The 27,769-nt window shown below is 46.7% G+C and overlaps 1 protein-coding gene across 1 annotated transcript in view; it reads right to left on the bottom strand.

The window, feature by feature from the left end:
- The window catches only part of PKHD1 (PKHD1 ciliary IPT domain containing fibrocystin/polyductin), a 382,916-nt gene that overhangs the window by 305,375 nt on the left and 49,772 nt on the right, over window positions 1-27,769 (bottom strand). Inside the window, exons 24-31 of the mRNA XM_065401532.1 lie at window positions 25,730-25,852; window positions 22,925-23,030; window positions 20,633-20,911; window positions 16,194-16,324; window positions 14,162-14,297; window positions 6,904-7,099; window positions 6,320-6,387; window positions 1,518-3,143 (exon numbers count right to left, since the gene is read on the bottom strand). Of these exons, the coding sequence (XP_065257604.1) occupies window positions 1,518-3,143; window positions 6,320-6,387; window positions 6,904-7,099; window positions 14,162-14,297; window positions 16,194-16,324; window positions 20,633-20,911; window positions 22,925-23,030; window positions 25,730-25,852 (2,665 nt within the window). The remainder of the gene's footprint in view (window positions 1-1,517; window positions 3,144-6,319; window positions 6,388-6,903; window positions 7,100-14,161; window positions 14,298-16,193; window positions 16,325-20,632; window positions 20,912-22,924; window positions 23,031-25,729; window positions 25,853-27,769) is intronic.

The raw sequence follows: 27,769 nt of genomic DNA, 5'->3' as shown, positions 1-27,769 counted from the left end.
AGTTTCAAAAGTATCCACTGACTTCAGGTGCCTGCATTTTTGTGTGTCCATCTTAAGAGAGTTAACGTCAGATATTTTCAGAAGTCAGTGGAAGCTGGAGGCACTCAGACCTTCTGAAAATAAGGCGTTAGGTGTCTCGAGTTCTGCACCCAAATACCAAGGGAACAAAATGAGTGAACGCTTTGGAAAACACGAGTGTGCATCCCTCTGTGCCTTCATTTGCCCCAGTCTGGAATGAGTACTGTGGTGTATGCAGCCATGCAGCCAGAAGGGGAGGTCATCCTGCTTTTGTGTGAGTACACCATTCCCTGTCTAGAGCTGGTGGGAAACTGTTTTCCCAGCCTGTGAGAATTTCTGAAGTTTCAAAAAAAAAAATCATCTCTCAAATCAGGACAACGCATCTAAATCTCAAAATGTTTTTTTGCAAATCTATAATCCTAAAAAGTTTTTGGATTGGGTCAATCAAAATGTTTCATATAAAAAATAATTACCCTTTTTGGTATAATTTAACTAAAATTTCAAAACAAGCCAGTGATTCAGACCGAAAAAACTAATTGTTTCAAATAGATGTCAAAATATCCTATTTTGACAATTTACCAACTTTTTTTCAAATTGGGAGAGTTGTCAAAAACAACTCTTTCTCATAAATAGTTTTGTTTTTGATGAACTGGCATTTTCCAACAAACAATATGTTTCAACAGAAGATTTCTGACCAGCCATATCCCTGTCTGCTAGAACCAGCCTTGCACAGTTGGAATCACCTTTTCCATCCCACAACATCTTTTTTTTTAAACTCCCCAAGATCTTAAAATTCTTTTTTTCTGTAACACACGTTGAATGTGCAGAATTTATGGAGGCGAGATGTGGTATAACAGTTTAATCAGCACTCCGCTGTGATGCGTAAACAAGTGGCATCGTCGTGTGTGAGTAACATGGGGATCTAACTGCTTGCCAATATAAGGTTTTTACAAGACTCTGCAGGGTCGGTCCTGGGATTGGTCCTGCTTTGAGCAGGGGGTTGGACTAGATGACCTCCTGAGGTCCCTTCCAACCCTGATATTCTATGAGTCTATGATCAAATCCTTGCAGAGATACCTAGATAGATAGATCGGTCGGTCTTCTAATTTTGTGCTTGTGCCCATCAACACAGTCTCTGATTGCTTACCATTGTTCTTCCATTGAATCTTGGATACTATGTTTCACACCCAAATAAGGATTTTATTTTATGGGGGATGGGTAGGGGTATTTAAGAGATCACATTATGAATTCCTGAAAACAGAATTTAGCATGTAAGCAGCTGACAGACCCCCCAGCCAGGACACTCGCTCATAGTCTGTGAAAGAAACAAATCAGGCCACATTCACTCTCCCCTGATACTCTAGATTCTAGTGTGTTTGTTGGGGGCAGGTGGGGGTCACTAGTGATTTCCTCTCTTACAAACTCCAAATACAAATTGTGACATCTCTGTCACTGCTGTTACCCAGGAGACAGTCATCCCCAGCCACTGATGCACTTACCCCAGTTGTTGCGTGTCGATGTGACAGTAAACTGAGAGGTGAATGTCAAGTTTGACGAAGCCCAGCCTCGGAGGAAGTCGCCGCCGAGGACCCGGTATTCTCCAGCAGGAAGCCGGGGAGCCGAGCATTGCAAAGTGGTGTGATTGCCAGTGATGTTGGTGCAGGGGGAGTCCCCAATGGAAATGTGCATGCTTTCCACCCCCGTGATCCGTGACACGGTCATTGTTAAAAGGAGACCCACCGGAGGCAGAAGGAAAAGGAAAATGGGGGTGAACTCTTCACTGTAACTTATTTCACCAAGGTGGTACAAGATGCCATCTATTTCTAGAGCTAAAGCATGGATCCCATTGCCCAGAGGAACAGAGCACCGGAGAACCACATAGCTGACATCTGTAATGAGGCAGGGTCGGTTCCCAACAAGAACGGAAGTGCTGTTCCTTCCTTTCAGTGCTGCCCCTTGTATGGCAAGAAGGCCCCCACCATTGGTACTGAAATTTTGGGGGTAAAATTTGAGCACCCAAGGAATGACGGTGAAGATACGGGAGTCCCTGCTGAAGCAAGCATGCCCGCTTCTTCTGTTGGACACAGAAAGGCTGTGCTCCCCTGGGGAAAGGCTGCCTGTCTGGCATTGTATGCTGGTCTCATTCCAGAAAGTTACGTTACAAGGGTCACGGTTGTCCACTTGTATCACAAGTTCATCAGTTGCCAAAGCTAATCTCTGGCCTCTGATCAGCAGAGATGACAATGTCCCATTGATCTCCCAGACTACAGCATCTACCTTAGGGGTCCACTCTTTCAGAAGGTGGAGTGCACAGTCTGTGAGGCAGACACTCTGGATTCCATTTACCGTCACTGTGACATTAAGGGCTTGAGATGCATCAGGCAACCACCAGTCATCCAGAGGAGGTTCCCTTGGAAGAAGAGCACAGCTGATCCTGTTGTAATCCACACTGTGGATCTCACAAGTATAGTTACCCGTCAGGCTCACACGAACTGAATTCCTCCTGGATTTTAGAGCAAGACCGGATATAGTGAACAACAGCCCACCACAAGCTGAACCTTGTGATGGAATTATGGCCTTTACCTCTGGGACTAATGTAAAGTTCTGCAGTGCTGCCGTCACGTTGGCATAGCCCAGCTGCTTCTGGAGAACTCTGATGGGATAGATTCCAGGTTCCAGAGTGCTCAGTGGGAAGGAGCATTGAGAAAGGGTTGTGGATTCATTGTCGGATTGAAACTCCAGCTCACATTCAGAGTCTCCCAGCTTAGCCACTGAACCAGTTATATTTATTCCTTCTATGTCCAGCCACAGGCTATCATTCATCATTTTTACTTCCACAGAGGTAACTACCGGAGTCAAAGCCATCTGGTAAGTAAAGGTGATATTCCTCTTTGGGAAGCTCCAGGAGGGAAGGAGTGGAGAGGATCTGTTACCAATGAACACCCCCACAAGTACAGAGATGTCCTGGGACTCTATATTAGAGAAGTCAGCAGCCGGTGGGGTCTGGCACCATATTGTTTCTTCCACCAAGCGGGTAACATCACAGGTTTGCGTGCCTATAAAGACTGAAACCAGGGTAGGGTTTTGGCTAAAGCCTTTTCCAGAGATTGTGAGGATTGTTCCACCTAGGGATACAGAAACGGTTAGCGCCATGGAGTCAGCTCAGAGTGAATTCTAATATGGTGAAACGCCACGGAAATTTCTACAGCCGCATTGTCTCAGCCTCTTCTGCCCTTAAAACGAAGTTCATTGGCACCTGATCACCATATAGGGACCCTGAGTTTATATGACACTGCTTCCTAGCCCTCACCCACCACTGCATCCCAGTGTGTAACATTTAATAATTTAACATGGGGAGAGCAGCGAGAGTTTGAAAAATTCTAATCCCTAATCTAAGGACGGGTTTGCCAAGCACAGGGTTCTTCAAAACTGGCCACTTTACCCTGTGATCGCTGTTTGCCTGGCAGCTGCATTCCAGCTATACGTCCCTGGAGTATGGGCTGGTCCCCTCCTCCTTGTGCAGAGTGGCATGAACTAACTTGCACACGAGGTTGTGATGCAACGCCATATAGCGGTGGAGAAATATCAGACTGCAGTGCAGACATCACCAAAGCTAACCCTTTGTCTGCTAGGAAGAGGATTAAGCAAATCAGAACACGCAGTGGGGTGAGCTGAGACTTTCAGCTGCTATAACCCAGGCCTAAATTCCTCTATTCCAAGCCTAAATCCTGCAAGATCTTTAGCAAGTGCTTCAGCAAGAGAGCTCTCCCTAGAAACGATATCGTTTGTTGACGGCTCCATTAGCATGACAGAGTTTTTGGAGGACCCAATAGCAAGGTGTGCCCAAATCTTGCCCAATTCAAGGCTGTATTGGTAACCTGCCATGACGTCAAGAGGTCACATGTTGTCATAACTATAAAGGGAAGGGTAACAGCTCTCCTGTGTACAGTACTATAAAATCCCTCCTGGCCAGAGACTCCAAAATCCTTTTACCTGTAAAGGGTTAAGAAGCTCGGGTAACCTGGCTGACACCTGACCCAAAGGACCAATAAGGGGACAAGATACTTTCAAATCTTGGGGGGGGGGAAGGCTTTTGTTTGTGCTCTTTGTTTAAGGGGTTGTTCGCTCTTGGGACTGAGAGGGACCAGACATCAATCCAGGTTCTCCACATCTTTCTAAACAAGTCTCTCCTATTTCAAACTTGTAAGTAAATAGCCAGGCAAGGCGTCTTAGTTTTACTTTGTTTTCTCAACTTGTAAATGTACCTTTTACTAGAGTGTTTATCTTTGTTTGCTGTACTTTGAACCTGAGACTAGAGGGGAGTCCTCTGAGCTCTTTAAGTTTGATTACCCTGTAAAGTTATTTTCCATACTGATTTTACAGAGATGATTTTTACCTTTTTTCTTTAATTAAAAGCCTTCTTTTTAAGAACCTGATTGATTTTTCCTTGTTTTTAGATCCAAGGGGGTTGGATCTGTTTTCACCAGGAGTTGGTGAGAGGAAGGAGGGGGATGGTTAATTTCTCCTGGTCTTAAGATCCAAGGGGTTTGGATCTGTATTCACCAGGGAATTGGTGAAAGGTTTCTCAAGGCTTCCCAGGGAAGGGAATTAGTTTTTGGGAATGGTGGCAGCGGACCAGATCTAAGCTGGTAGTTAAGCTTAGAAGTCTTCATGCAGGCCCCCACAGTTGTACCCTAAAGTTCAAAGTGGGGATACAGCCTTGACACATGTTAATGGCATAAAACTGAACAGATTGCAGCTATCGTCATCTTTAATACAGAGATGCACCATGTGAAACTCCATGTCCCAGCTTGCAATACTCCATCCTGAGCCAATCAGCCTCCACTGACTTCAAAGTGGTGCATCCCATGCTGCAGCCTATAGTTACTGTGTGGGATAGTCCTCCAAATTAAAGAAGGTGGCCCTGGACTATAGACTATTCACTGGTTATCCTATGTGACTTTCTAGAAAGTTTCAATACATTTTTTTCATAAAGTCAATAAACCCCAGTCCTCTCAAAAACCAAAAAAGTGGAACTAGTATGACTTGGCCAGCTTTCTCGCTCAGCACAGGTTCTGAAGCATCCTGATCCCCAGAGAGTACACTCTTTGGGGTAGCATCCCCGTCTCCACTTTCCTCAGTAAAATGCCTGGCATGCTGCTGGAGCTGAACATCATTCGTAACCAATCACATTTTTCTTAAACCTTGAATTTACTTCTAAAAAGAGAATTCTTCTACAATCCACATTTTTTATTATTTAACCTTCCAGTTTGATGGGCTTCGCTATATCTAAGTTGGCATCAGCTCTCAAAGCTGAATAATAATATTTGACACTTTATCTAATGAACCGACACAAAGCCCCTCTATGATTATGGCCAGCAGAGGAGTTAAGCGATTTGGCTAAGGCAATCCATAGAATCCGTGAGTTTCTAGCTCCCAGACCTGCACTTCAAGCATAAGACTATGCATCCCTTCCCACCCTCCACTAGGCCCAGATTCTCCTTTTCCTAATGCCAGTTTTACACTGGAGGAGCTCCACTGAGGTCAGTGGAGTTACTGCTGATTTACACTGGTGTGAGACAGAGCAAAATCGACAACTTAATTCTCTACAACTTAAAATGTTCATTGCCTCCATATCTGCTACACAGCAAAGCAATAGAGACACTCCACTTAGGCCCTGATCCTGCAAAGGTTTATGGTCAGCTTTAGTCCTAGTGGGACTCTGCGTATACGTCAAAGACTTATGCACATTGAATGTTAAGCACTGGGAGGTCCGGACTGAAAAAGCCAGCACCAGTTATTCAGGTGTGAGTGGTTTTTGTGCATTTGGTTCATTCATGAGGGGAAACAAATTCAAAGGACAGGGGACCTTGTCATCAGCCCTATGGCCAACTTGTTCCAATATTAGCCAGACAATCCAAAGGTGGGCTGCTCAGTACACTCACACACACCCAGAGAGTCCCAGGCAGGCAGCTGCTGCCTGTCAATGCAAGTCTACATAATAAGGGTTCACGCATTTACAAATGCCATCATCTAAATGAATGTGAAATTGGACGTCCTTCCCAATCACAGAGGGGAGATGAGTCCTTGATCCCTTGATGGCCTCCAGAAGTGGTGACAGATGTGCTGATGCTATTTACCCAGTGCTTAATTTGTGCCAGGGTTGAGCCTCGGCACCTCTGAGCTTGGCAGTTCATAACTCCAGCACCTCTGGGCTTGCCACATCAGTTATGAAAGTAAAAAAAAAAAAATTGCTTGAGCCCCGGCACCTCTTTCATTACAAATTAAGCGCAGTATTTACCCAGAACGGAGCCACAGCAGGGCTCTATGCTGAGGATTTCAGTGTTGTACTGGATGAACGGATCAACTCTGCAAAACACAAACACAGGATCAGTCCTTTACTTTTCCTTTTTATCCCACGTGCTTTTCTCTCCTTGCCTTTCCTGGCTGGATCCCCGAATAGCCTCCCTACATCTCCTGCTTGGTTCCATGCCATCTCCCGAGTGCCCTCTTACAAGGCACTGTCATTCCAGGCCACAAAGACTCTCTCCCCTTGAACCCAGGCATGTAACTAGCTGGTCAGGGTCTCTATGGAGCAACATGAAGGGACAGATATTACAAATACTACTGAAGCAGTACAAAGTGCTACTGACTGCAGTGGGACTAAAGCACATGCTTAAGAGCTTTGCTGAACAGGTATTCGCTGCTGAATCAGGGTCGTAGTAATTGCTAATCATTTGTAAAACATACAGTGGAGCTCTTTGTTAGCAAGCTGGCTCTGATACTGAGCCCATGTTTCCTTTGCTTTTCCATTAACCCTAAAATCCCAGGTAGAATTTAGCTAATGAAGTTCACATCCTCGAGGGAATAGGCACATTCACTCACCCATGTGAGCCGATTGCAATGCCATTGATGATGACCGAAAGGTTGTACCATCCATCTGCCATTGCAGGCAGTACTACATCGACGCCATAGGCTGTTCGTGCTTGGATCTGTGCCACAGTGTCCTCAATTTTCACCTGTACATCCAGGCCAGTACAATTTGCGAATGAAGATATTCCAATCTGGAGTGACTGGGGCCCTGTGGAAAGGAGAAGACATGAAGCAATCAAGTTGTTTGTTTAATTAATTAATGGAGATATCCCATCTCCTAGAACTGGAAGGGACCTTGAAAGGTCATCGAGTCCAGCCCCCTGCCTTCACTAGCAGGACCAAGTACTGATTTTGCCCCAGATCCCCAAGTGGCCCCCTCAAGGATTGAACTCACAACCCTGGGTTTAGCAGGCCAATGCTCAAACCACTGAGCCGGTGAATCTAGTGCATGGGCAAGTGTCGGAGCAAAAGAAGTCTCTTCACAACACAAGCTGTAGCAATGCAAGCTTCTTCGGCACATTGTCCCGCCCATGCGCATCAACCCTGGGCTAGAGGGCCTCTTCTAGAAAAGTGAGCATTAGTCTCCATGGACCCCCATCCATCCCTTAGCCTCTCTAGTCAAGTTGCCAACTGGGGTGGCAGTTTTTTGAAATCTTGACACCTTCCCACTGCACTAGCAACTGGACTGTGACCACCAAACCTACATCACAAAGTCCACTTAGCCGATAGCCTTGCAAGGGTTGGGGGTGTGGAGGTTGGTTGAGTTATGTAAAATTGAAATATTCCATTAACATTCTTCTGAGCTATCCAGCTCCCTTAGATAAAGCAAGTCCGATTCAGCTAGTCATTGTGTCTTCTGATGGGTAGTCCAGTCCACTTAACTAATAAACACAGACTTCCTAGTCAGGTACTGATCTTTCTGTCACTGCAGATGCCTCTCCAGTGCATTACCACAGCTAGGATTCAATCTGGGGACTTTTATAACCTTCATTCTAAAGAGTCCCTTTAATGAGGCAGAAGGAACTGGGCTCCTCTCAGCCACCAGCCCCTCTGAGCAGAGCTTGAAGCAGGTACTTTCCAATTCTATATGTAAATGTAACTTCTGCCAGGTGGAGTCGGCAGCAACAAGGGCTGGGTGCAGTACCTAGGGATTCTTCTTAACAATGCAAAACAGAACCAGCTCGATCCCCCATCCAGTAACCTGGGAAAACTAAACACCACTCTTGGGCACCTCAGAGGCCACATCTACACTACAAAATTAAGTTGACCTAACTTACATCGGCATACAGCTGCCTCAGTAATCACGTTGCTTGTGCATGTCTACGCTTTGCTCCTTGTGTCAGCAGTGCACATCCTCACCAGGAGTGCTTGTATTGATTGTACTGTCGGTGTGGGGCATGGTGGGAAGGCTCCTGAAAGCCAGTGACAGTCCACATAGGCAGCGCAGTGTCTACACTGACACTGCAGCAACCTAACGGCATTAACCTTCACTCTACGCTGCTCATGGAAGTGGAGTTATTAAGTTGGCATAGTGGGGTAGTTAAGTCAGCGGGAGCGAAATTTAAGTGTAGATGCTTCCATAGTTAGGTCAACAGAAGCTGTCTTGCATCGACCTAACTCTGCAGTGTAGACCACAAGCACTGACTCTGTATATAACAAAAGAAAACTTTTATTGACAGGGAAAGGGAATCCAGCATTCATTTGTGAAAACACCACAACCACAATTCAGACGCATGTAACCATAAGAAAACAACCATCCACAGTATATTGGGCAGTGTCCTTTGCTCAGTTTTCCACCTTGTGGCAGGAAAGTTTGACAAACAAATATCCATTTAACACACCACTCCTTTTTCCTCCACTGCACCACACCCACCGTTGGTTGTCCTTAGTCAGTGAAGACCCAGAGTTCAGAAATGCATTCACGTGGGTCCACCTCCCACCACTGAAAAAAGGGGAAGGGGGCATTGAGCCATGCCTCTGTAATGCCAGCAGATGCCAGTCAGCAGCAGCCAGGATCAAACCTGGGATCTCTGGAGCTTAACACATGAGTCTCCACTGCGTGAGCTAAAAGACACATCTCGCTTCGGGCTGGTCTACACTAGGGGAGGATCAATCTAAGATACGCAACTTCAGCTACGCTATTCGTGTAGCTGAAGTCGAAGTATCTTAGTTCGACTTACCTGGCCGTCCTCACGGCGGCAAGTCGACCGCCGCGGCTCCCCCGTCAACTCTGCTTACTCCTCCTGCCAAGGTAGAGTACAGGTGTCGATTCGGGGATCGATTTATCGCATCTAGACAAGACGCGATAAATCGATCCCCGATAGATCGATTACTACCCGCCAATCAGGCCGGTAGTGTAGATGTGACCTTAGCCCAGGCTGTGGCAGGCTCATCTCTATCTGGCCTAGCCACTACTAGAGGAGGATAGAATGCTACCCCAAGCAGGCACAGTTTACATCTCCACCGCTGCAACTGGCTCAACACTGCTGGCACTGTTATCTCTGCCACCCTTCCCTTGCCACTCACTGCCACTTCTGTGATGCCGTGTTCTGAAGTTCCCCCACTTAGCCTCGTTCTTACTGATTTCAGCTCTTAGTGATTTCACTGGGTGGTGGGCAACCTCTGTGCAGCTGCCTTTTCATTGTCTTTTACTGCAACACTGTCCCCAGATCAGGTCTAAGCCTTAGCCCCTAGACCTGCTCATCAATTATTTCAGCTCTAGTAATAACTGAACAGAAACACGGACTCTCCACTGAGTCCTATCAGCTCTGTCTTTAAACACTACAGCTGGGTGGGGAGTGTCAAATGGTGTCTACGATTCTTTAGGCAGAGACCACACCACAACATAGGAACATCTATCCCAACCCCCTCTCATTTTCACTGGGATTTGGCATCCCTACCCCCCACTTGGCAAGTGAGGTTCAATTTAGGGTGACCCTTCAATCAGGGCAGGCTAAATACAGTCCTGCTGCCCAACACTCATCCATCAAGGTTAACAACCCTTCATTAGCCCTGCCTTCAATACTAAAGTGATTTGTAATCCAAAACTGATCACTTTGGCAAAGCAGGCCTGTCTGCTGAACACCTAGGCAAAGTTGGTGTGTCTGTGCAAATACAGTCTGCTCCTGAGGTCTTTTCTCCCAGTGCATTGCTACATGTCAGGAAAAAACTCACTGAAAACTTGCTTATGTAACACCAACAGACCCCGGTCGTTGGCGGGCGGGATCAAACCTGTGGCTTCTGGAGCTTAGCACATGAGCCCCTACAGCATGAGCTAAAAGCTAAGTGGCTCTTAGCTAAAGCTGTAGAGCAGCCTCATTTAACTCTAAGTGGTCTCGGTGCCACTAGATAGGACAGAACACCACACCCAGAAGGTGTGTGGGTTACACTAACATCAGAGTCAAATAAAGTTTGAAACTTTGAAAGCCTGTGAAGTTGTATATATTAATAACCTGAACTCTTTGGACTCTTGGTCAATTGTCAGCTTAATCCAAAAATGCCTGGAAGGCATTGGTGTCATTTATTTATTTTTATGATAGGAGGAAAATTATATTAAAAGCCAAAGTCACCCACTTCTGAATAAGAGATTGAACTCCCAGTACCATCACCATTCATGAGATTCTGTAACATTAAGAAGTTCCATACACCTATGCTGCCTGTGGCTAGAAAAATCTCCCCTTGGTGTTATCGTATCTGAATAATATTCAGATGATAAAGGACACTTTCCCTTATTTATGCATTCTGCAGTATTAAAAAATGAAAAGGGTAGAGGCGAATGGAACAGAAACTCGGTGTGTGCAGTAAGGAGGGTGATCAGCTCGCCTCTTGCATTGGTGCTAAGTCCAGCCAGGCTAGTGAGCCTAGAGGGAGTTTTATTACAGTGCATAGTGCAGAGATTGGATAGGCTTGAAAGACAGATGAGAAAAGAAAGAAACTGAAAGAGACTGGACTGTGTGGGGATGGGAGGGTCTGTTCTTCCTTTCCCCCTTCCCGCTCCATCACTCTTCATTCCTGTTCCCTCTCTCTGAAACGACACCGTAGGGCTGCGATGATTGTGAAACGGTTGGGTTCAGGTTCTGCTGCTGACAACATTCTGCCCATGCTCCTGGGATGGGGTCCCTTATCACATGGTCTTCTGGACAACCTCAGGGAGTGAGGTCAAACTCAGACTCCTCCCCCTGCCCAAGCACTGAGGTATCCCAGACCACAGGTATCTTCTTGGGCTGCGACGCGTGGCAATGTTATTTATATTACAATAGTACCTTGAGGCCCCACTGAGATCAGAACCTCATTGTCCTTGATGCTGTACAGACAGTGTAACCCACACACCTTCTGGGTGTGGTGTTCTGTCCCATCTAGTGGCACCGAGACCACTTAGAGAGAGAGATTAATGAGTCTGCTCTACAACCTTAGCTAACAGGGAGTTGGCTTTTAGCTCATGCTGTAGAGGCTCATGCACTAAGCTCCAGAAATCCCTGGTTTGATCCTACCCACCAACAACTAGGGTCTGCCGGCGTTACAACAGCTCCTGCCTCAGAGAGTTTACAACCTAAATACACAAGGCAGACAAAGGGTAGGAGAGGCGAAGTGACTTGTTCAAGGTCACAGAGCAGCTCAACAACAGAGCTAGGACTGGAACCCAGGTCTCCTGGATTCCAGTCCAGTGCCCTATCTATTAAACCCAACACCGCCTGCCCGTTGCATTTGGGCTGCAACTTCACATGCCAAATATCTAGAAGGCTGTCTCTAACCTTCGTCTTCTAAACTAAGCTCGCTGTGTTGGCTCTGGGGTCAGCAACTGATTCCCCACTCTCCGATTACTTCTTGGTCCCGGATCATTCAGTCCAACCCCGATATCTAACCGTGGCCACAACCGGGCTGCTGCTGACTGGCAATACTGGTCTCCTCATTGAGAGAAAGGAGATATACATTCTAGATATAGTAGGCTGGCATGTGCGCCTTTAATGTTCCTTGCCGCGAAATATTTGCTAAAAACGAAAGGCTTCAGCCAGGGCCGTCCTTACCCACATGCAAACTACGCAGCTGTGTAGGGCACCAGGAAATTTGGGGCACCAAATTGCCCCAAATTTCCTGGTGCCCTATGCAGCTGCGTGCTGCTCCAGCGGCCAGCCCAATCCCCCGGCCGGCTGAGCTGGCTAGGAAAGCTGCTCCCACCCCTGCTCCTCCTCTTCCCAACCCTGATCCATCCCAGCCCCACCCCCACTCCACCCCTTCCCCTGAGCTATGTCCTGGGGGACTGCAGCAGGGGTTGGGTGCGCCCTGCACTCACCAGGCAGTGGGAAGTGGAGTAACCCGGCCCCAGTCCGCTCCGCTCCGCCGGCTCCCAGCTGCCCCACTGGTGAGTGCAGGGGGGTGGTTCCGCCTTACCCCGCAAGGCTGGGAGCCAGGGGAGCAGAGTGGAGCGGGTTGGGGCCAGGTCACTCCACTTCCCGCCACCCCGTGAGTGCGGGCTCGGGCCCGCCCTGCAATCACCGGGTGGTAGGAAGTGGAGCGACCTGGCTCCAACCTGCTATGCTCCACCAGCTCATGCTGGGGGGCGGTTTCCCCCCTGTCCCCCAAGCTCCAAGCCCTCTTCTGCCCCCCACAGACCTTGGGCGCAGCCCTCCTCCCCACTGCAGAGGCCTGGGGATGCCCCCCCACGGGGGGGGGCTGCGTAGGGCACCACAATGTCTAGGGACGGCCCTGGCTTCAGCATCAGGAAACTACTCACTTAAGATAACTGAAAAAAGTGATAATAGGGGGCAGAAGAGGAAGTTAGTAAATATTTACATCCAATGGGCTAAGTTTTCAGAGGGACACGCCAGGGGCTGACATGTGTCTCCACTATTTTATTTTCAGTGAACTGCATACTTGCAGAAGGTGTTGGAGCTGGCCATGGAGCAAGCTGCCAGAGGAGATCAGGCAAATCCAGAGAGTCTGGCCGTCGGCTGCGAAACCTTCCCCCCTTCAGAAATGCCTTTCCACCATAAAAGTGACACTCACAACACTGACACCCCATCTAACCTTCAACCCTGAGAAACCCACAGCATTTAAAGAGAAGAAATTCATAAAAGATAAATTAAACATGCAAACTGTACCCCAAGCAGAGTTTTGGCCTTGAAAATGGAGATGTGCCCGAGAGTCCATCAAGTTCACTAGGGACTTTGCTACAACAATCGATTTAACATGGAATGTGCTCAGATGTGGAGCAGTATGAGGCTGGCTTGAGAATTGAAACTTTCTGAGAGGCAATATGGCCTAACGGATAGAGCCTCGTACTCAGGAGACCTGGGTGCAGCTTTGACACCGGTCTGCTGGATGACCTTGAGCAAGTCACTTGACAGCCCTGTGCCTCAGTTTTCCCACTTATAAGATGGGGATAATGATACTTACTAGGGCTGGGCAGAAAACAATAATTCCATTTACTGAAACATTTGGAGGTTTTGACCTTTTTGTTCCATTACAGGATGAAAATGAGCCTATTTGAAATTTTTCATTAAAAAAAAAGAGAGAGAGAGAGAAAAGGAGACCCAGAAAAGCCAATAGCCTAGTCCTTCGGTCAGTCACTTAGCAGACAGAGGACCCAAGTTCAAGTTCCCATATCACATTGAGTGCCCTAATCACTGGGCTATTGGCTAGTCTACGGTGGCTTCTCTCTCTCTTTCCAGAAATTCTATCCTGGCCTGGGATACTGTTTCATCAGAAACTTTTCAGCCAGATCTCTCTTTTGAAAAGTGCTTTGAGGTCTACTGACGAAAAGGGATGAGAGATGTGTTGTTATTACACCCCCTATTACAGGTATAGTATGGACAGTAGCAAAACAAGTTCTTGCTCGTTTCTATCCCCCACTACACACATGCTACTATGCCCTGAATTTGGACTACCTCAGGGACACGAGGGTAGGTCAGTCTCTATGGCCCATTCTCGTCCCTTGACTGCTCACCATGCCAGCAGGACACCTCGTTGTGATGGTGGTTTATAAATATGGACACCCACCTATATTAAGCTGAAACCAATGACTCTTCTCAGATGGTCCACGGGGGAGCCATCAGATGGCAAGAGCCTTTGTTCACTACTGAACAAGGCCAGACTGGAACTAGTGACCTGGAGTAAAAGGCGCCATGTGCCAGCGTCAATCCCCAGTCCTCTTAGTCACCTAGTGCCTCTGCCCTGCCCACGTTGTTGATGACAATGGAAAATGAAACTTTTTAGAGCAGTCATATTTTTACACCAGCCATCTTTTTGGGTTTTGAGACTGTGGCTTTGTCACCTGCTGTGCTGCTTCTGTTTCTGCTCAGTGATACAACAGCTGGATTTAAAGAAGGATCGTACTTAAACACCTCAGTGAACGTGGCAGACTGGGACCCAGTGGTTAGTGTCACAGGGACAGCATATTCTTCATCCCCCTGGAAAACAGAGTTTAAAAAAGGAGCAGAGGTGAACATGTCATAGTAAAATCCAAGTACCTCCTTCCCTTACATGCAAGATTAAGAGCATTAATGTCCTGACCTGAGCTTATCAGCTAGAGAAGCATCTGTTGAGCATAAGTAGAACCCAAGTCATTGCAAGGTGCTGACTAATGTGTATGGCCACCACTGCCCTCTGCTCAAGTGTGTGTGATTATGATGCCCAGTAGTGGGTGCCTCCAGAAAATATGAGCCATAACACTACTACAGCAGCCAGACAGTCTCCTTTAGCTCAAGTGATACGGACATATGTTGCTGGAGCCAAAGGTTTGCAGTTCTAGTCTCACTTCTGTTTGTGTGAAGCTTAACTACTGAGCCTGGTGTTTGCAGTCATTGATTTGGAACAGCATTTAACGACTTGGACACATATAGCCTGCAAGCAGTCTACCGGTGATGAAGATATAGATACAAGAGAAAGGGCCACATGAGCCTCTCCCACTCCTCTGCAAATTGATTCTCCCCCAGATGGGGGTAGCCTGATCTTAAATTATGTATTAATTATATTGATTACTTAAGAATCCCCAGTTATCACTTTGAAGGTTGACAGGTTCTTGCCCCAAGATCAGGCCCAGTATGACTTAAATTATTATATAGTTGGGAACCCCAATGTGCACAGTTGAAACACTCACAATATAGGAACTCTTTTATATTTACAAATATAGTTTATTAATACATTTAGCACAGTCCCAAACACCCCAACTTAATAAGATAGATAGAGATACTACAGAATGTACATCTGCACCTCCATATACTCACACCATCCCATGTACAACAAGCTAAAATGTTAACGTCACCTTCCCCATCACCACCAGTGGCCATAATTCTGGCACAATTCTGGCATAATTCCCAAGGACTACTTCTCTTTCTCCTACTGCACCTAAGCTGGGATGCCACTTTTATAATATGTTACGCTGATGCCGTTACGTTCGATGCATATTCAGTAGGGGATTTTTCCCTTCTCCTTATTTGTATTTCCTCACCTCACTAATGTTGGAGTGTCTTTTTCCTATAGGTTAGTATATCAATGATCTCAACTTATTATATACATCAATTCGTTACCATGGCCCTTTTGTGGTTAGGTATCACATTTGTTATTTCTGTCCTAACTGGTTATTTCAGTTCTTTCCAAGTTCTAAGTTGTGGTGTACCTGTTACGTTTAAAAGGGTATGAACTTAGGAAAGCACCTATGCCAACCTGCTTTAACGCATCCTCTATGTTAAAGGTCACAGTCATACATGGACCTTATGCTTTAGCTCCATTTATCTAGGTAAAAGGTCCCAGACATACGTATGCTAACTTTGCCTTAGCTCACCATACAGGATGTGGCCTGCAGGTCCCTTGTGTTACAGCCAAAATATAGCCTAATATAAACCTATTATAATAAAACAAATAATCAAACCTATAAGAAAATAAGAAACTTATAAGAAAAGGTATGTGTGTGTATATATAGACACACATACCTTTTCTTATATATAGGCAAGCAAGCAGGCTAGCCTTAAATGTATCTCATGTACCTGTTATGTACGTCAGTTTGTTGCCAGGACACTTCTGTGGTTGAATTATTTACCTGTGGTCAGAACTTTCCCTTAAACTCTACTTTCAGCTCCCCAAATATTAGGGGGGTTTCCATTGGGCTGTTCATCTGTTCAAAGGTCACAGGTCTCAACCCTTATGCTAACTTGCTGAAGCTAATGTCTTACAGGACACAGGCGTGTAGGTTTCTAGCTTTACTGCTGAATATAATGCAAAGCAGAATATAATGCAATGCAGTAAATATAATGAAGGCAAGCTGGCCCACTGGGCTACATGGACAAGTATGAAATGCTGTTTCTTACCCGAGAGGGAACTTCACATTCAATCCTCACTGCGTTGCTGGTGTTGGTATTAATTGGACAAGAGTGAGATCCAAACAACACCTCGCTTATCCCGTCAAAACCAGTCCCTCGGAGGATCACTGAGCACCCTCCTACAAAACCAATGATTTCATTGTAAGTGCAGTGTACAGAAAGTGTTTTAAAATGCATCAACTCCAATAAGGAGCATTTCCTACTGTTTAAAGCATAAGCAGATGGGTCAGAAGATCTGGGTTCTACTCCCAACTTTGCTATTGGCTTTCTGTTGGCCAAGTTACTTAATCTCTTTGCACTTCGGTTTCTCATCCCTCACTTGGGATTCCTCTAGTCTACTATTTGGACTGTTGTCTATGACAGAGAAATGTTTTCATGCCCGACTCGATTAGTCTGGCAAGGCCAGCACTGTGGGTACGTCTACACTACCGGATTGGCGGGTAGTGATCGATCTATCGGAGATCGATGTATCGTGTCTCGTCTAGACGTGATACATTGATCCCCGAACACACTCCCCTTCGACTCCCGAACTCCACCAGGGCGAGAGGCGGAAGCGGAGTCGACGGGGGAGCGGCGGCCGTTGATCCCGCGCCGCGAGGACGCGAAGTAAGTCGATCTAAGATACGTCGACTTCAGCTACGCTATCCTCGTAGCTGAAGTTGCATATCTTAGATTGATCCTCCCCCTAGCGTAGACCAGGCCTGTGATCTCAGCCCAGGAAAGATCCCTGACCCCAGTGTGAAACGAGTGACTAAACCGAAGCACCACCAATAAAAATGAGCCTTATGCAGCAGGTGCCTTCACAGCTCAAATATCTGCTGTGAAATAGGCTGAGGCACATGTCCGTGACACACAGTCTAGAAAAGGAGACACAGCAGGGTTTGAACTACAGTAGGGTGCGAGGAAGAAAGTCACAAGAGGGCTAGATGCTGTGAGCTACTGATTGACCTTAGCTCTCATATAAGCCAATGAGAGTTGGAGGTCTTCAGCATTGCTCAGGATGACACTCAAAGCAAGAGAGAGACTTTAGCTGTCTTTACGAGATATTCAATTCCTATCCCAATACCCAGGATCCTGACTCTGGTCTTTCAGTCAACCAGAAGTTTAAGAGACACCTAGAAGTGAAAGGGCAAAGATGAAGCAAACCCTGGGTTAACTGCACGGTGTCCCAACCTTTGCTTTGTTCTTTGATGCAGCTCTCAGACAAATTGATACACATCAAAAAACCCACAGCTGTTCATTCTAGCTAGGAACCCAAGATATTAGAACCTGATTACTCTGAAATTACATCATAACTGACAGTGTGGAAGACTAGTGGTAAAGAGCTTTTGTAACAGCAATGTGTGAGTGCTATCACAGCAGCACATACCATTTAGCTCTTATACAACATTCTTCATCTGTAGAGCTCAAAGCGCTTCACAATGAGGAAGGATGTTTTGGGGGTTAAGGCCCTGGACAGGGACTTGGGAAATCTGGGTCCTGTTCCCGTCTTTGCCACATACTCCCTGTTTGACCTTGGGCAAGTCATTCCATCTCTCCGCCTGAATCCCCTGTCTGTAAAATGGGGATAGTATTACTGCATTTCTCCTACCCTGTGCCTGTCTCATGCAAGGTCTTTAGAGCAGGAATTGTCTTACCATGCGTATATACAGCACCTAGCACAATGGGGTCCTGCTCTCACTTGGGGCCTCTTGGTGATATCATATGCAAATAATGAACAGTAAAAATCAGTGGAGTGGTACTAGATTACTCCAGCAATGATTTGGGCCAGAAAATAGGATGATTGACACATTTTGCCTCTACATTTTTTTCCAGACACCACTTTATTAAAGGTCTTTGCAGGTGGCAAGGAGCTTAGCTATGGACAATAACTCCATTTTCTCACTGTTTTACAAACACACCCACTCTTTCCTGAAATTCATTTTAACACACAATGCATACTAACTTTTGGAACTCACTGCCAAAAGATATAAATGAAGTCAAGAGCTTAGAATTCAAACAAAAGAGTAGCATGTTTGTATGAATAATGAGATCATCCTTAGTTACATGAGATAGGATAACAAAAATTAGAATGGATATAAACCCTCATGTTTCATGGTGTAACTAATAGTGGTCAGGAAGAAACGTCTTCTATGGGAAGGCTATGCCATAACTATCTATTACAAGGTTACTTGCACCTTCTCTTGAAGCATGTGTCACTGGCCACTGTTGAAGACATACCAGCCTAAATGAACCACTGGACTAATACATTTTAAGGCTGGAAGGGATTATTAAAATCATCTAGTCCGAACTGTTAACAAAGGCCAAGTAATTTCTATAGGAAGCGCATAACTTGTTCGAGCTGGAATATATCTTTAGAAAGACATTCAGTGTTGACAAAGAATGCAAGTGATGTACTAATCTGATCAAATAAAGTAATTTCTACATTCTGTGCCTTGACATGATCTTCTTTCATGGAAGATACGTTGAATGGAACACCGCTTTGACCCCATTTATGTTGATGCTATTTTCACACGAGGAATCACTGCTGAGTGATATAAGATACTCGGTAGCCTCTCCCTCTAGAAGGCTGAGTTTCCTGTGTTTACAACAGTGGAACACAACTCAAAATTTAAGCCAGGTCTCTCCTGTTGGGTCTGCGGGATAAACAGCCCCAAATCAAGTGTACACTATTCATGTGTACTTTATATCCATTAATGCACATAAGTTTTGATATCTGCACTGATATCCATATGCAAAATCATGTCTGCATATTTTATGAGAGAATTGGAGAGGCATTTTAATGGAAGAAATTAAAAACACAGATGGAAGCTGTAATTCTTTCCAATTACAAATGTTCAAAGCATGTGTAATGTAGGATAACAATATACTTGCTTTTCTTTTTAATGAGTGAAAGATCGTTGCAATCAGGAGAGGATCTGGATTACGAGGGGTGTAGAGAGGGGAATAAACAGTGACAAAGCATTGCACCTACCTCTTTTTTAATGATCTACAGCAGCAATTCCCAACCTTCCCCATACCAGGAGCCCATCCATGTAAGAACAGAAACATCTGGGACCCCCACTCCATCTCCGACCCACTCACTCCGTCCTCCCCACCCCGGTCACTCGCTCTCCCCCACCCTCACTCACTTTCACCGGGCTGGGGCAAGGGGTTGGCGTTTGGGAGGGGGTACTGGCTCTGGGCTGGGGCCGAGGGGTTTGCAGTGTGGGAAGGGGCTCTGGGCTGAGCCTGGGGCAGGAGGTTGGGTGCAGGAGGGGGCTCTGGGCTGGGGCAGAGTGTTGGGGTGCAGGAGGGGGTACAGGGTGCTGGCTCTGGGACGGTTTCAGGGCTGGGGGTATGTGGTGCTGGCTCCGGGAGGGGTTTGGGGTGCAGGAGGGGATTTGGGGTGCTGACTCTGGGAGGGGGCTCAGGGATGAGGGTTGGGATGCGGCCTCCCGCCGGGCAGCACTTACCTCCGGCGGCTCCTGGTTGGCAGTGGGTGCAGCGAGGCTAAGGCAGGCTCCCTGCCTATCTCGGCCCCACACTGCTCCCAGAAGGGGCCAACATGCCCCTGCGGCTCCTGTGGGGGCGGGGGGCACGTGGCTCCACGCGCTGCCCCTCTCTGCAAGCACCGCCCCCGCAGCAATCCCGGCCAATCGGAGCTGTGGGGGCAGTGCTTGCAGGCAGGAGCAGCGCGCAGAAGTAGACCCCTGGCCCCCCGCCTCCGGGGCTGTGGGGCTGCACTGGCCGCTTCTGGGAGCGGTGTGGGACCAGGGTAGGCAGGGGGTCTGCCTTAGCTGCAGCCAAACTGGGCCGCCGGACATCGCGATCGACGGGTTGGTGACCACTGCTCTAGCTCAACCACAAGTTATGGGCTTGATGCAGGAGTCACCTGTGTTATGCAGGAGGTCAGACTAGATGATCATAATGGTTCCTTCTGGACTTAAACTCTCTGGATAGCTTGGGAATGTTTCTTTTTCAGAAAGAGGAGAGAGTGCCTTCCTTTTTCCTCTTCTATTTTAAAGGTGAGGGGGAAAATATGGGTTTGGGCTTTGCTTTTTGAGGTTTTTTACTACATTTTGTAGCTAGCCAGAGACACAGTTTCCATTTGGTCACTCAAAGGACAGAGTGTAGTGATTTATTACACTTCTCAAGCAGCTTTCAAAATGACATGAGAAAATTAGCCGTGAAACTCTCACCGCTATCCAGAGCTGTAGCATACACCCATATCCATCTGCACTGCAAGACAGCTAGCCAGGAGCTGTAGCACCCCCAGCGAAGAGCCAGAGCCAGCTGCCACTCTTCCTGAGAAACACTGCCCCTAACCTGGTCACTCCCATGTCGGTGGAGAGCCCCATACACAAATATTGAAAAAACACCCTATCAAAAGCCATAATGCTAAAGGCAGATATTCAGGTGAGAGCGTCTACTGAATTCAGACATACCAATCTCGGAAGCTGTTGGAGGTTCAATAGCTTCCAGCCTGGGCTTAACTCTCAGGTAGATGCCTCGTCCTTTGCTGGCATTGCGAGCAAAGCCATAAGGTCTCACCAGTAATGTAACCTGGTACAGTCCCATTGGTAACACGTTCATCCAGCAAACTATAGCCGTTTGATTTGAAGTCGTGACTTGGCAGGTTGTGTGGTTCACCTTTATCTGCAGTGCTTGGCTGTCCTCAGCAAAGCCAGACCCTGTGATATAAACTCTGGTGTGGAGTCCATCAGCTGGAAGGATAAATTAAAACAAAATGACAAATCTATTGTTAAGTAATGACACCCAAATTTGCTTCCCAAGAACAACAAAGTTGCTTAGGCTAACTGTGCTTAAGCATTTACTGCAGTCTCATCACCCTAGTTATATGAGTGCCTAGCAAAACTATCGTCATCCCAATATAAAAAATCGTTTCCCTCTGCTCCTCCCGAGCCTGTCAGCATTCACCTTTTGTCTCTTCTCTTGTACTTTTATTGTCATCTCATATGGTGCCTAGCACATTGGGGCCCTGCCCACGATGGTTCATAGACACTACCACACTACAAACAACAAGAACAGAGGTCTTCTACGTTTACCATTTTCCTCCCTCTCAAGTCTATACCTTCCTCTGGTCTCCACTAAAGCTGGCTGAGTGCTGCAAGACACTATGTGAGAACAGAGCAGAGCAGGAATTTTCCGTCTGAATGTTTTTCTAACGGAAAATGCAGTTCCCACAAAAATCAAATTTTGCCACGGGAAAATTCAACCCAAATTGGAATATTTGATTTCATGAACTGACCCAAAATGTTTCATTTTGAATCTCTTCAACAGGACATTAAGTTGCATTCCCCTAGCAACACATTGCCTCATGGGAGTTGTAGTAGTGATTAGAAACAAGATTGTGTGACTTATGTGACCAATCACACACCATGAGTAGTAGATTGGTTGCAACCAATCTATAGGCTGAAATATGTTTGCCTGGACTGTGCATCAAACAGTTATGAACAGCACACACAATTGTCTGTTGTCTGACAAACTGAATAAAGAGGTAACATTTTTCAGATAAATTGTTGGCTATGAATAGTGCACCCATCTCCAGTCCTGATTTTGTGATACTCAGTCCATCTTTTTTTTAATATTCTGGGATAAGAAAGATATAAAATAAAATGGCCTCCATCAGTTTAATTCTATTGGACTAGACCCTGGTGTGATTTGACGTAACTCTGTTGACTGCAGTGTAGTTATACTGATGTACAACAGCTGAAGATCAGGCTTTGTCATGGGGCAATGTGCCTGAGCACACCCCCTTGTGGTCCCGTGTGGTCCTGCAAGTACACAGCCCTCAGCGTTCAGAAATAAACCACTCGCACCCAGAGTCTTTAAACAATAGTCCCCTTCTCCTGGGGTCCAACTTAGTTCAATTAGTTTACCGCAAAAGATCTCCCCTTTAGGTTCAGGGGTCTTCCCAGCCTTGCTGCTTGGGCCGGAGGGGACCATTGTAATCATCTAGTCTGACCTCCTGTACAGTGTAGGCCATAGCACTTCCCCACCACCCTTAAACTCTATACAGTGTTACACCTATAGTCCCGGGGAGCCCTCATCTCCTGAGAGAAGCAGGGAAGAGCGCGCCTGCATGCATGCACACGCTCGCTCGCTCTCACACACACACACACACACACACACACACACACACACACACACACACTCTCTGCTTCCTCTGATCCATTTTCCCACTTCCTTGCTGTGCTTTTTGTATCATCTGATTAATGGCTTAATTATTAGCATCTTAGTTCTCCTCAGCCTATCAATTAGGCACAGCTCTTCTTAATGTGGTCTGCTCTGGAGTAATTAATTAGAGCTGCAGTGACCAGAGTACTGGCCCTGCTGCTGTTGCCCAGCACTCTGTCACAGGCAGCAACAATCAGAATGGTAGCACTGTAAACAACCTTTGCAAAGCTGTACACAATTCCAAAAGCTGTAAGGGATACAGTTAAAAGAGATGGATCCAAACTACAAAATTCAGATCCGAACACAGATTCCAACACACCAAGTTTATGCATTTTTCCCCACATAACTAGGGTTTTTATTTTAGCCCACTGTAGAAATAGGGGCCAGATGCAAAATTCAGATCCAGAACTGGGTACAGATTCCAAACTTTCCTAAGTTCCGGGGTGTTCGGACCCAAGAAATTTGGCTTGAGCCCATCTCTAATATCAGAGAGGCCCTTTTGACAGCTCAGTCATTCCATGAAGTGCAAATACCGTTACCTAGTGAATACTCCACATGGCTGACTAAAGGGGTTGCTTCCTGAGAATACTGAAAGGGACATGAACCAGAGCAGTTAGCTGGAACATCATTCACCACCACCACCACCTGAAGAAATGGAGAAGAATGTTATTCCAAAAGAGGGAAGGGGACCCAGGTTGTTAACAGAGCTCTACAAAATGCTGACAATTAAACCCAGAATCATGCAAAACTTGCCTAGTTTCATTTCAAATTTGGCCAAAGTTTTCTAGGGTTCACTATAGGCAAGCCAGGGCCTATATTGATAACCTCCCTAGGTGCCTGTTGGATCATTTCTCATTTTTGACTGATAGTCACAGCTCCTCCCAGATCCAATCCTCCCAGTTGATTGAATGCTCTGATTTACTCTACACTCATCTCCTACCCCATGTGAGAGCCAGTATAAACTGTTGTTACACTCCAAAAAGTACCTTGTGGGGTCCCCTATTTATAACAAATTCCAGATCAAGTCTGATCAGCTTACAGGCCCAAAGGTAATTTTTTTTTAGCTGCTTGTGCTGCAAAGCTCCACTTGGGATCTGAGAACCAAGTTGTGATCTTGCTGCCTCTAGCAGTACTTCACCCCCCGTGAAAAAGTGTCTGCATTCTGAACTGGACTGGTGAAGCACAAGGTGCTTCTCCCACCAGCCTGCTGGTCCCCCGGGGCTAACAGGAGGGAAACACTGGACCATGCTGATAGCAAAAGTAGATTGTGTCAAAGGGAGGATAGCTCAGTGGTTTGAGCATTAGCCTGCTAAACCCAGGGTTGTGAGCTCAATCCTTGAGGGGGCCATTTAGGGATCTGGGGCAAAAAAATAGTTGGGGATTGGTCCTGCTTTGAGCAGGGGGTTGGACTAGATGACCTCCTATGGTCCCTTCCAACCCTGATATTCTGTGAAAAACAGACAGGAAGCAGCTAAGAACTGGCATGTGCTACTTCTACAGCCCCCCCCCCTTTTTTTTTTTAACACTATAACCACACTTTAAAATCAGAGGGGAATTTTGCTATTTGCTATTGGTATCAAGCCAAGACAGTGCTTCAAATGAACAACAAACCTGAGTGAGGAAATTTCTCCCATGTGTAAGAAAACCATAATGTTCTGTCTATCTCACTAGGTATATCCATGGCCCCAAGGACTGCAGCATCCAAAAACCTCACAAGCTTTAATGTATTTATTCCTACAATGCTCCTGTGAGGGAGGGGAGTGCTATTGTCCCTGTTTTACAGATTGGGAACAGAGGCATTGTGAGACTAAGAGACTTGAGCAAGGTCACACAGGAAGTTTCTTGAAGAGCAGAGGACTGAACATGGGTCTCAAGTCCCAGGCTAGGACCCCACTGTGATGCTCTGTACCTCGGGGGAACACCCGGCACCCCCATGTTCATCCTTATAATATGATTCTGTGGTATCCAATGCAAAGTTTGTCATGGCAGGTGTCTTCAGAAGGCTCATGATGCACTGAGCATTGTTGTTATAGTAATGTTATAGGTTGTAATTTCATGTATATAGTTATGAGGATGAAAATGTGTCCTCATGGCTTAAAACAAGCCCAGCCAAAACTCTTCAAGAGCAGAGGGGCAGTTCACACCTCATCAGGGCATGTATGGGACAAACCCAGCCCAGCCTCACAAGAACAAAGGACACTGGCCTAGGCAGCAACAAAGGATCTGTTGGACTCTCGAGTGAGTAACTCCCTTCCCTTGGTCAGTTTGGGACTCCGATGAGGTAATGCTCACCTGACTCTAAAGGGGGGGGCAAAGCCAAGAGGGAAGAAAAGACATGATAAAAGGGAGAGATGTTTGCCATGCTCGCGCTCTCTTCCACCTCCATCTACAGACACCACCACCAAGCGCCTAAAGCGCTGATCAAAGGGGAGAGCCTAGCTGAAGGGCAGCCAGCCAGCCTGTGGTGAGAAGCATCTAAGTTTGTAAGGGTATTGAAAGTGTTAAGATCAGCTTAGAATGTGTTTTGCTTTTATTTCATTTGACCGAATCTGACTTGTTATGCTTTGACTTATAATCACTTAAAATCTATCTTTTGTAGTTAATAAATTTGTTTGTTTATTCTACCTGAAGCAGTGCGTTTGGTTTGAAGCGTGTCAGAGACTCCCCGTGGGATAACAAGCCTGGTTCATATCAATTTCTTTGTTAAATTGACGAACTCATATAAGCTTGCAGCGTCCAGCGGGCATAACTGGACACTGCAAGACAGAGATTCCTAGGGTTGTGTCTGGGACCGGAGATATCAGCTAGTTGCATAATCCAAGCAGCGGCTGGCCAAAAGTGCTCACTCACATCGCTGGGAGCAGTTTACATGCTAGAGGCTGTGCGTGAATAGCCCAGGAGTGGGGGTTCTCACGGCAGAGCAGGGTAAAGTTGGCTCCCAGAGTTGAGGATTGGAGTGACCTAGCAGATCACCGGTCCAGATAACACCAGGGGAACGTCACACCCACTCACTAGGTCAAACCCTGCTAAATAATGGTCCCAAAACTGCAGTTTTATATAGTGTTGCTACAGTGTTTGGAAGTTATCACTATAGAACCCAGTATCAGTTTGGTTTAACGGCACAGGCATAGATACATCGTTAGCCCTAAGCCCCTGCCTCACAAGGAAAAATCCCCCTCCCTTACTCGTGGTTAGTAGTATCTTAATCTGTACTGAGTCTCATTGATTGAAATGCCTTTCTCATGGAGTGCAGCACAGTTCAGCAAGTGTAGGGTGACCGGATCTGTCTGGCAGACAGCAAGTCACAATGAGTCTATGGGAACTGTGGTCAGTTGGTGACCTACCTGCGTGTGGTTATTGGCGGTAGCTAGCATGTCCCCAAATATTGGTCCAATAAATACACCGCCATCATAAACCACACGAGCTGCAATGGTTGGGTTAAGTCCTGTGAGGTTTTCAGCAGAGACCTAGCATGGCGTGAAAGAATGAAGAATCAATTTTTTCTCAGCTTTATAAAAACTTTTTTTTCTTATACACATTGTGTATCATTTCATAAGCAACTCAAACTCACATAGCTAAGGTTTACACTAAGGGCTACAATGAATGAATGGGAACATTCTCTGTATCTGCTTATATGGCCCCATTGGCACAACATCCAAGCCCCTCACAATCTTAGTGTATGCATCCCACAATGCAATGTTGCAATCTCCATTTTACAGGTGGGAAACAGGCAAAAAGATTAAGAAACATGGTTTAAGGTCATGAAGGGAGTCTGCCCTGAAGCACAGAATTGAACCCAGTTTTTCCATCTCCCACGCCCATTTCTTCAGCACCAGACCACCCCGCCTCCCTAGCTATGGCTTTACATTGGCAAAGAAATGTACACAGGATTCCCTATATACCAATGCTCCATCTCAGTCTAATATGCTGTCTCTGACAGGGGGCAATGCCACATCCTTCAGAGGTTGGTGTAAAAGCCCATTAATGCACCTAGTACCTGTCCAAACTGAGAGTAGGACCATGCTAGCTACTACCACGTTTGAGCAGGACTTGGACAGAGGTGACACATAATTCTTGATGGGGGGGCATGATTTAAAGGTTCTGGGGTGGCACGTGACCGCCCCACATGTCACTTCTGGGCCCTTTCCCACTCCCCTCATGCCTCCCACGCCCACTCCAAGCCAGCACCACGTTGCTCCCACACCCCTCACAGCTCCTTCCCCACTTCTCCCATTGCCTCCCTGCTGCAGGCCTGGCACAGGCCGGAGCAGGGTCCGGACACTTACTACCATCGGTAACTGCGGCTGCGGACGAGGAAGGGACAGGACTCAGCAGGCTTCCCCAGGCCCCCTCTGGCAGAGCTGTGCTGCCAGCCTGGTCTCTCTTCCCTGCTCCGGGCGCCTCCTAGCAGGGCTCAGTGGGAGCGTAAGGTGCTGGTGCCATTCCCAGGCATACGCCCCTCAGCCGTGCTCACCCCGACTCCCACCCTGGGAGAAATCTTGGGGGGCACATCACTCCTCATGCCCCCCTACACATCACCTCTATTGGGGAGGGCTTCTCTGACCAGCATGAACATGGACTTTTGTCTGAGAACCACATGAGGATCAGGTAATAAAACCCTGGTGGGTTACTCCATAGTATAATTCTCAGAGACAAAAACCCTATCCCACTTGGTCAGAGAACCATGCTAGAAGTCTGCTAGCAGCAACTATGTTTAAACATAACTGTGGCTAGCACAAGTCCAATCCCCATGTCAATGGGGCCTTCTTGTGCACTACTGTAGCACACGGGGGAGTTACTTCCTGACCTCGGGCTTATGTTTCAAAGCATGAGGGTTGGTGGCTTCATATTTTTATCTCTTTGACTCTAACTGCTGTTCCTCTTCTTAATCATCTAACCACTCTAGAACTGACTAAGGGTAGGTCTACACTTATCTCTGGGTCCGGCGGTAAGCAATCGATCTTCTGGGATCGATTTATCGCGTCTTATCTAGACGCGATAAATCGATCCCGGAAGTGCTCGCCGTCGACGCCGGTACTCCAGCTCGGCGAGAGGAGTACGCGGCATCGACGGGGGAGCCTGCCTGCCGCGTCTGGACCTGTGGTAAGTTCGAACTAAGGTACTTCGAATTCAGCTACGTTATTAACGTAGCTGAATTTGCGTACCTTAGTTCGAAGTGGGGGGTTAGTGTGGACCAGGCCTAAGTTATTGCTCTCAATAATAGCCTTTGTCAGGCACTTTGCTGGAGTCTCCTGAGAGATCTAGGTGAATACAACCTTTGTGGAAATGAATCCTGTCAATACAGACATACTGGCTGGCAGATTTAAGGATGTAGCAACAATTGGGGGGGAGGGATAGCTCAGTGGTTTGTGCATTGGCCTGCT

The sequence above is a fragment of the Emys orbicularis genome, chromosome 3 (assembly GCF_028017835.1).
Source record: "Emys orbicularis isolate rEmyOrb1 chromosome 3, rEmyOrb1.hap1, whole genome shotgun sequence".
NCBI classification, from domain to species: Eukaryota; Metazoa; Chordata; order Testudines; family Emydidae; genus Emys; species Emys orbicularis.
Note: the sequence above shows the minus strand (reverse complement) of the source record. Positions and strands in the feature narration are given on the sequence as shown.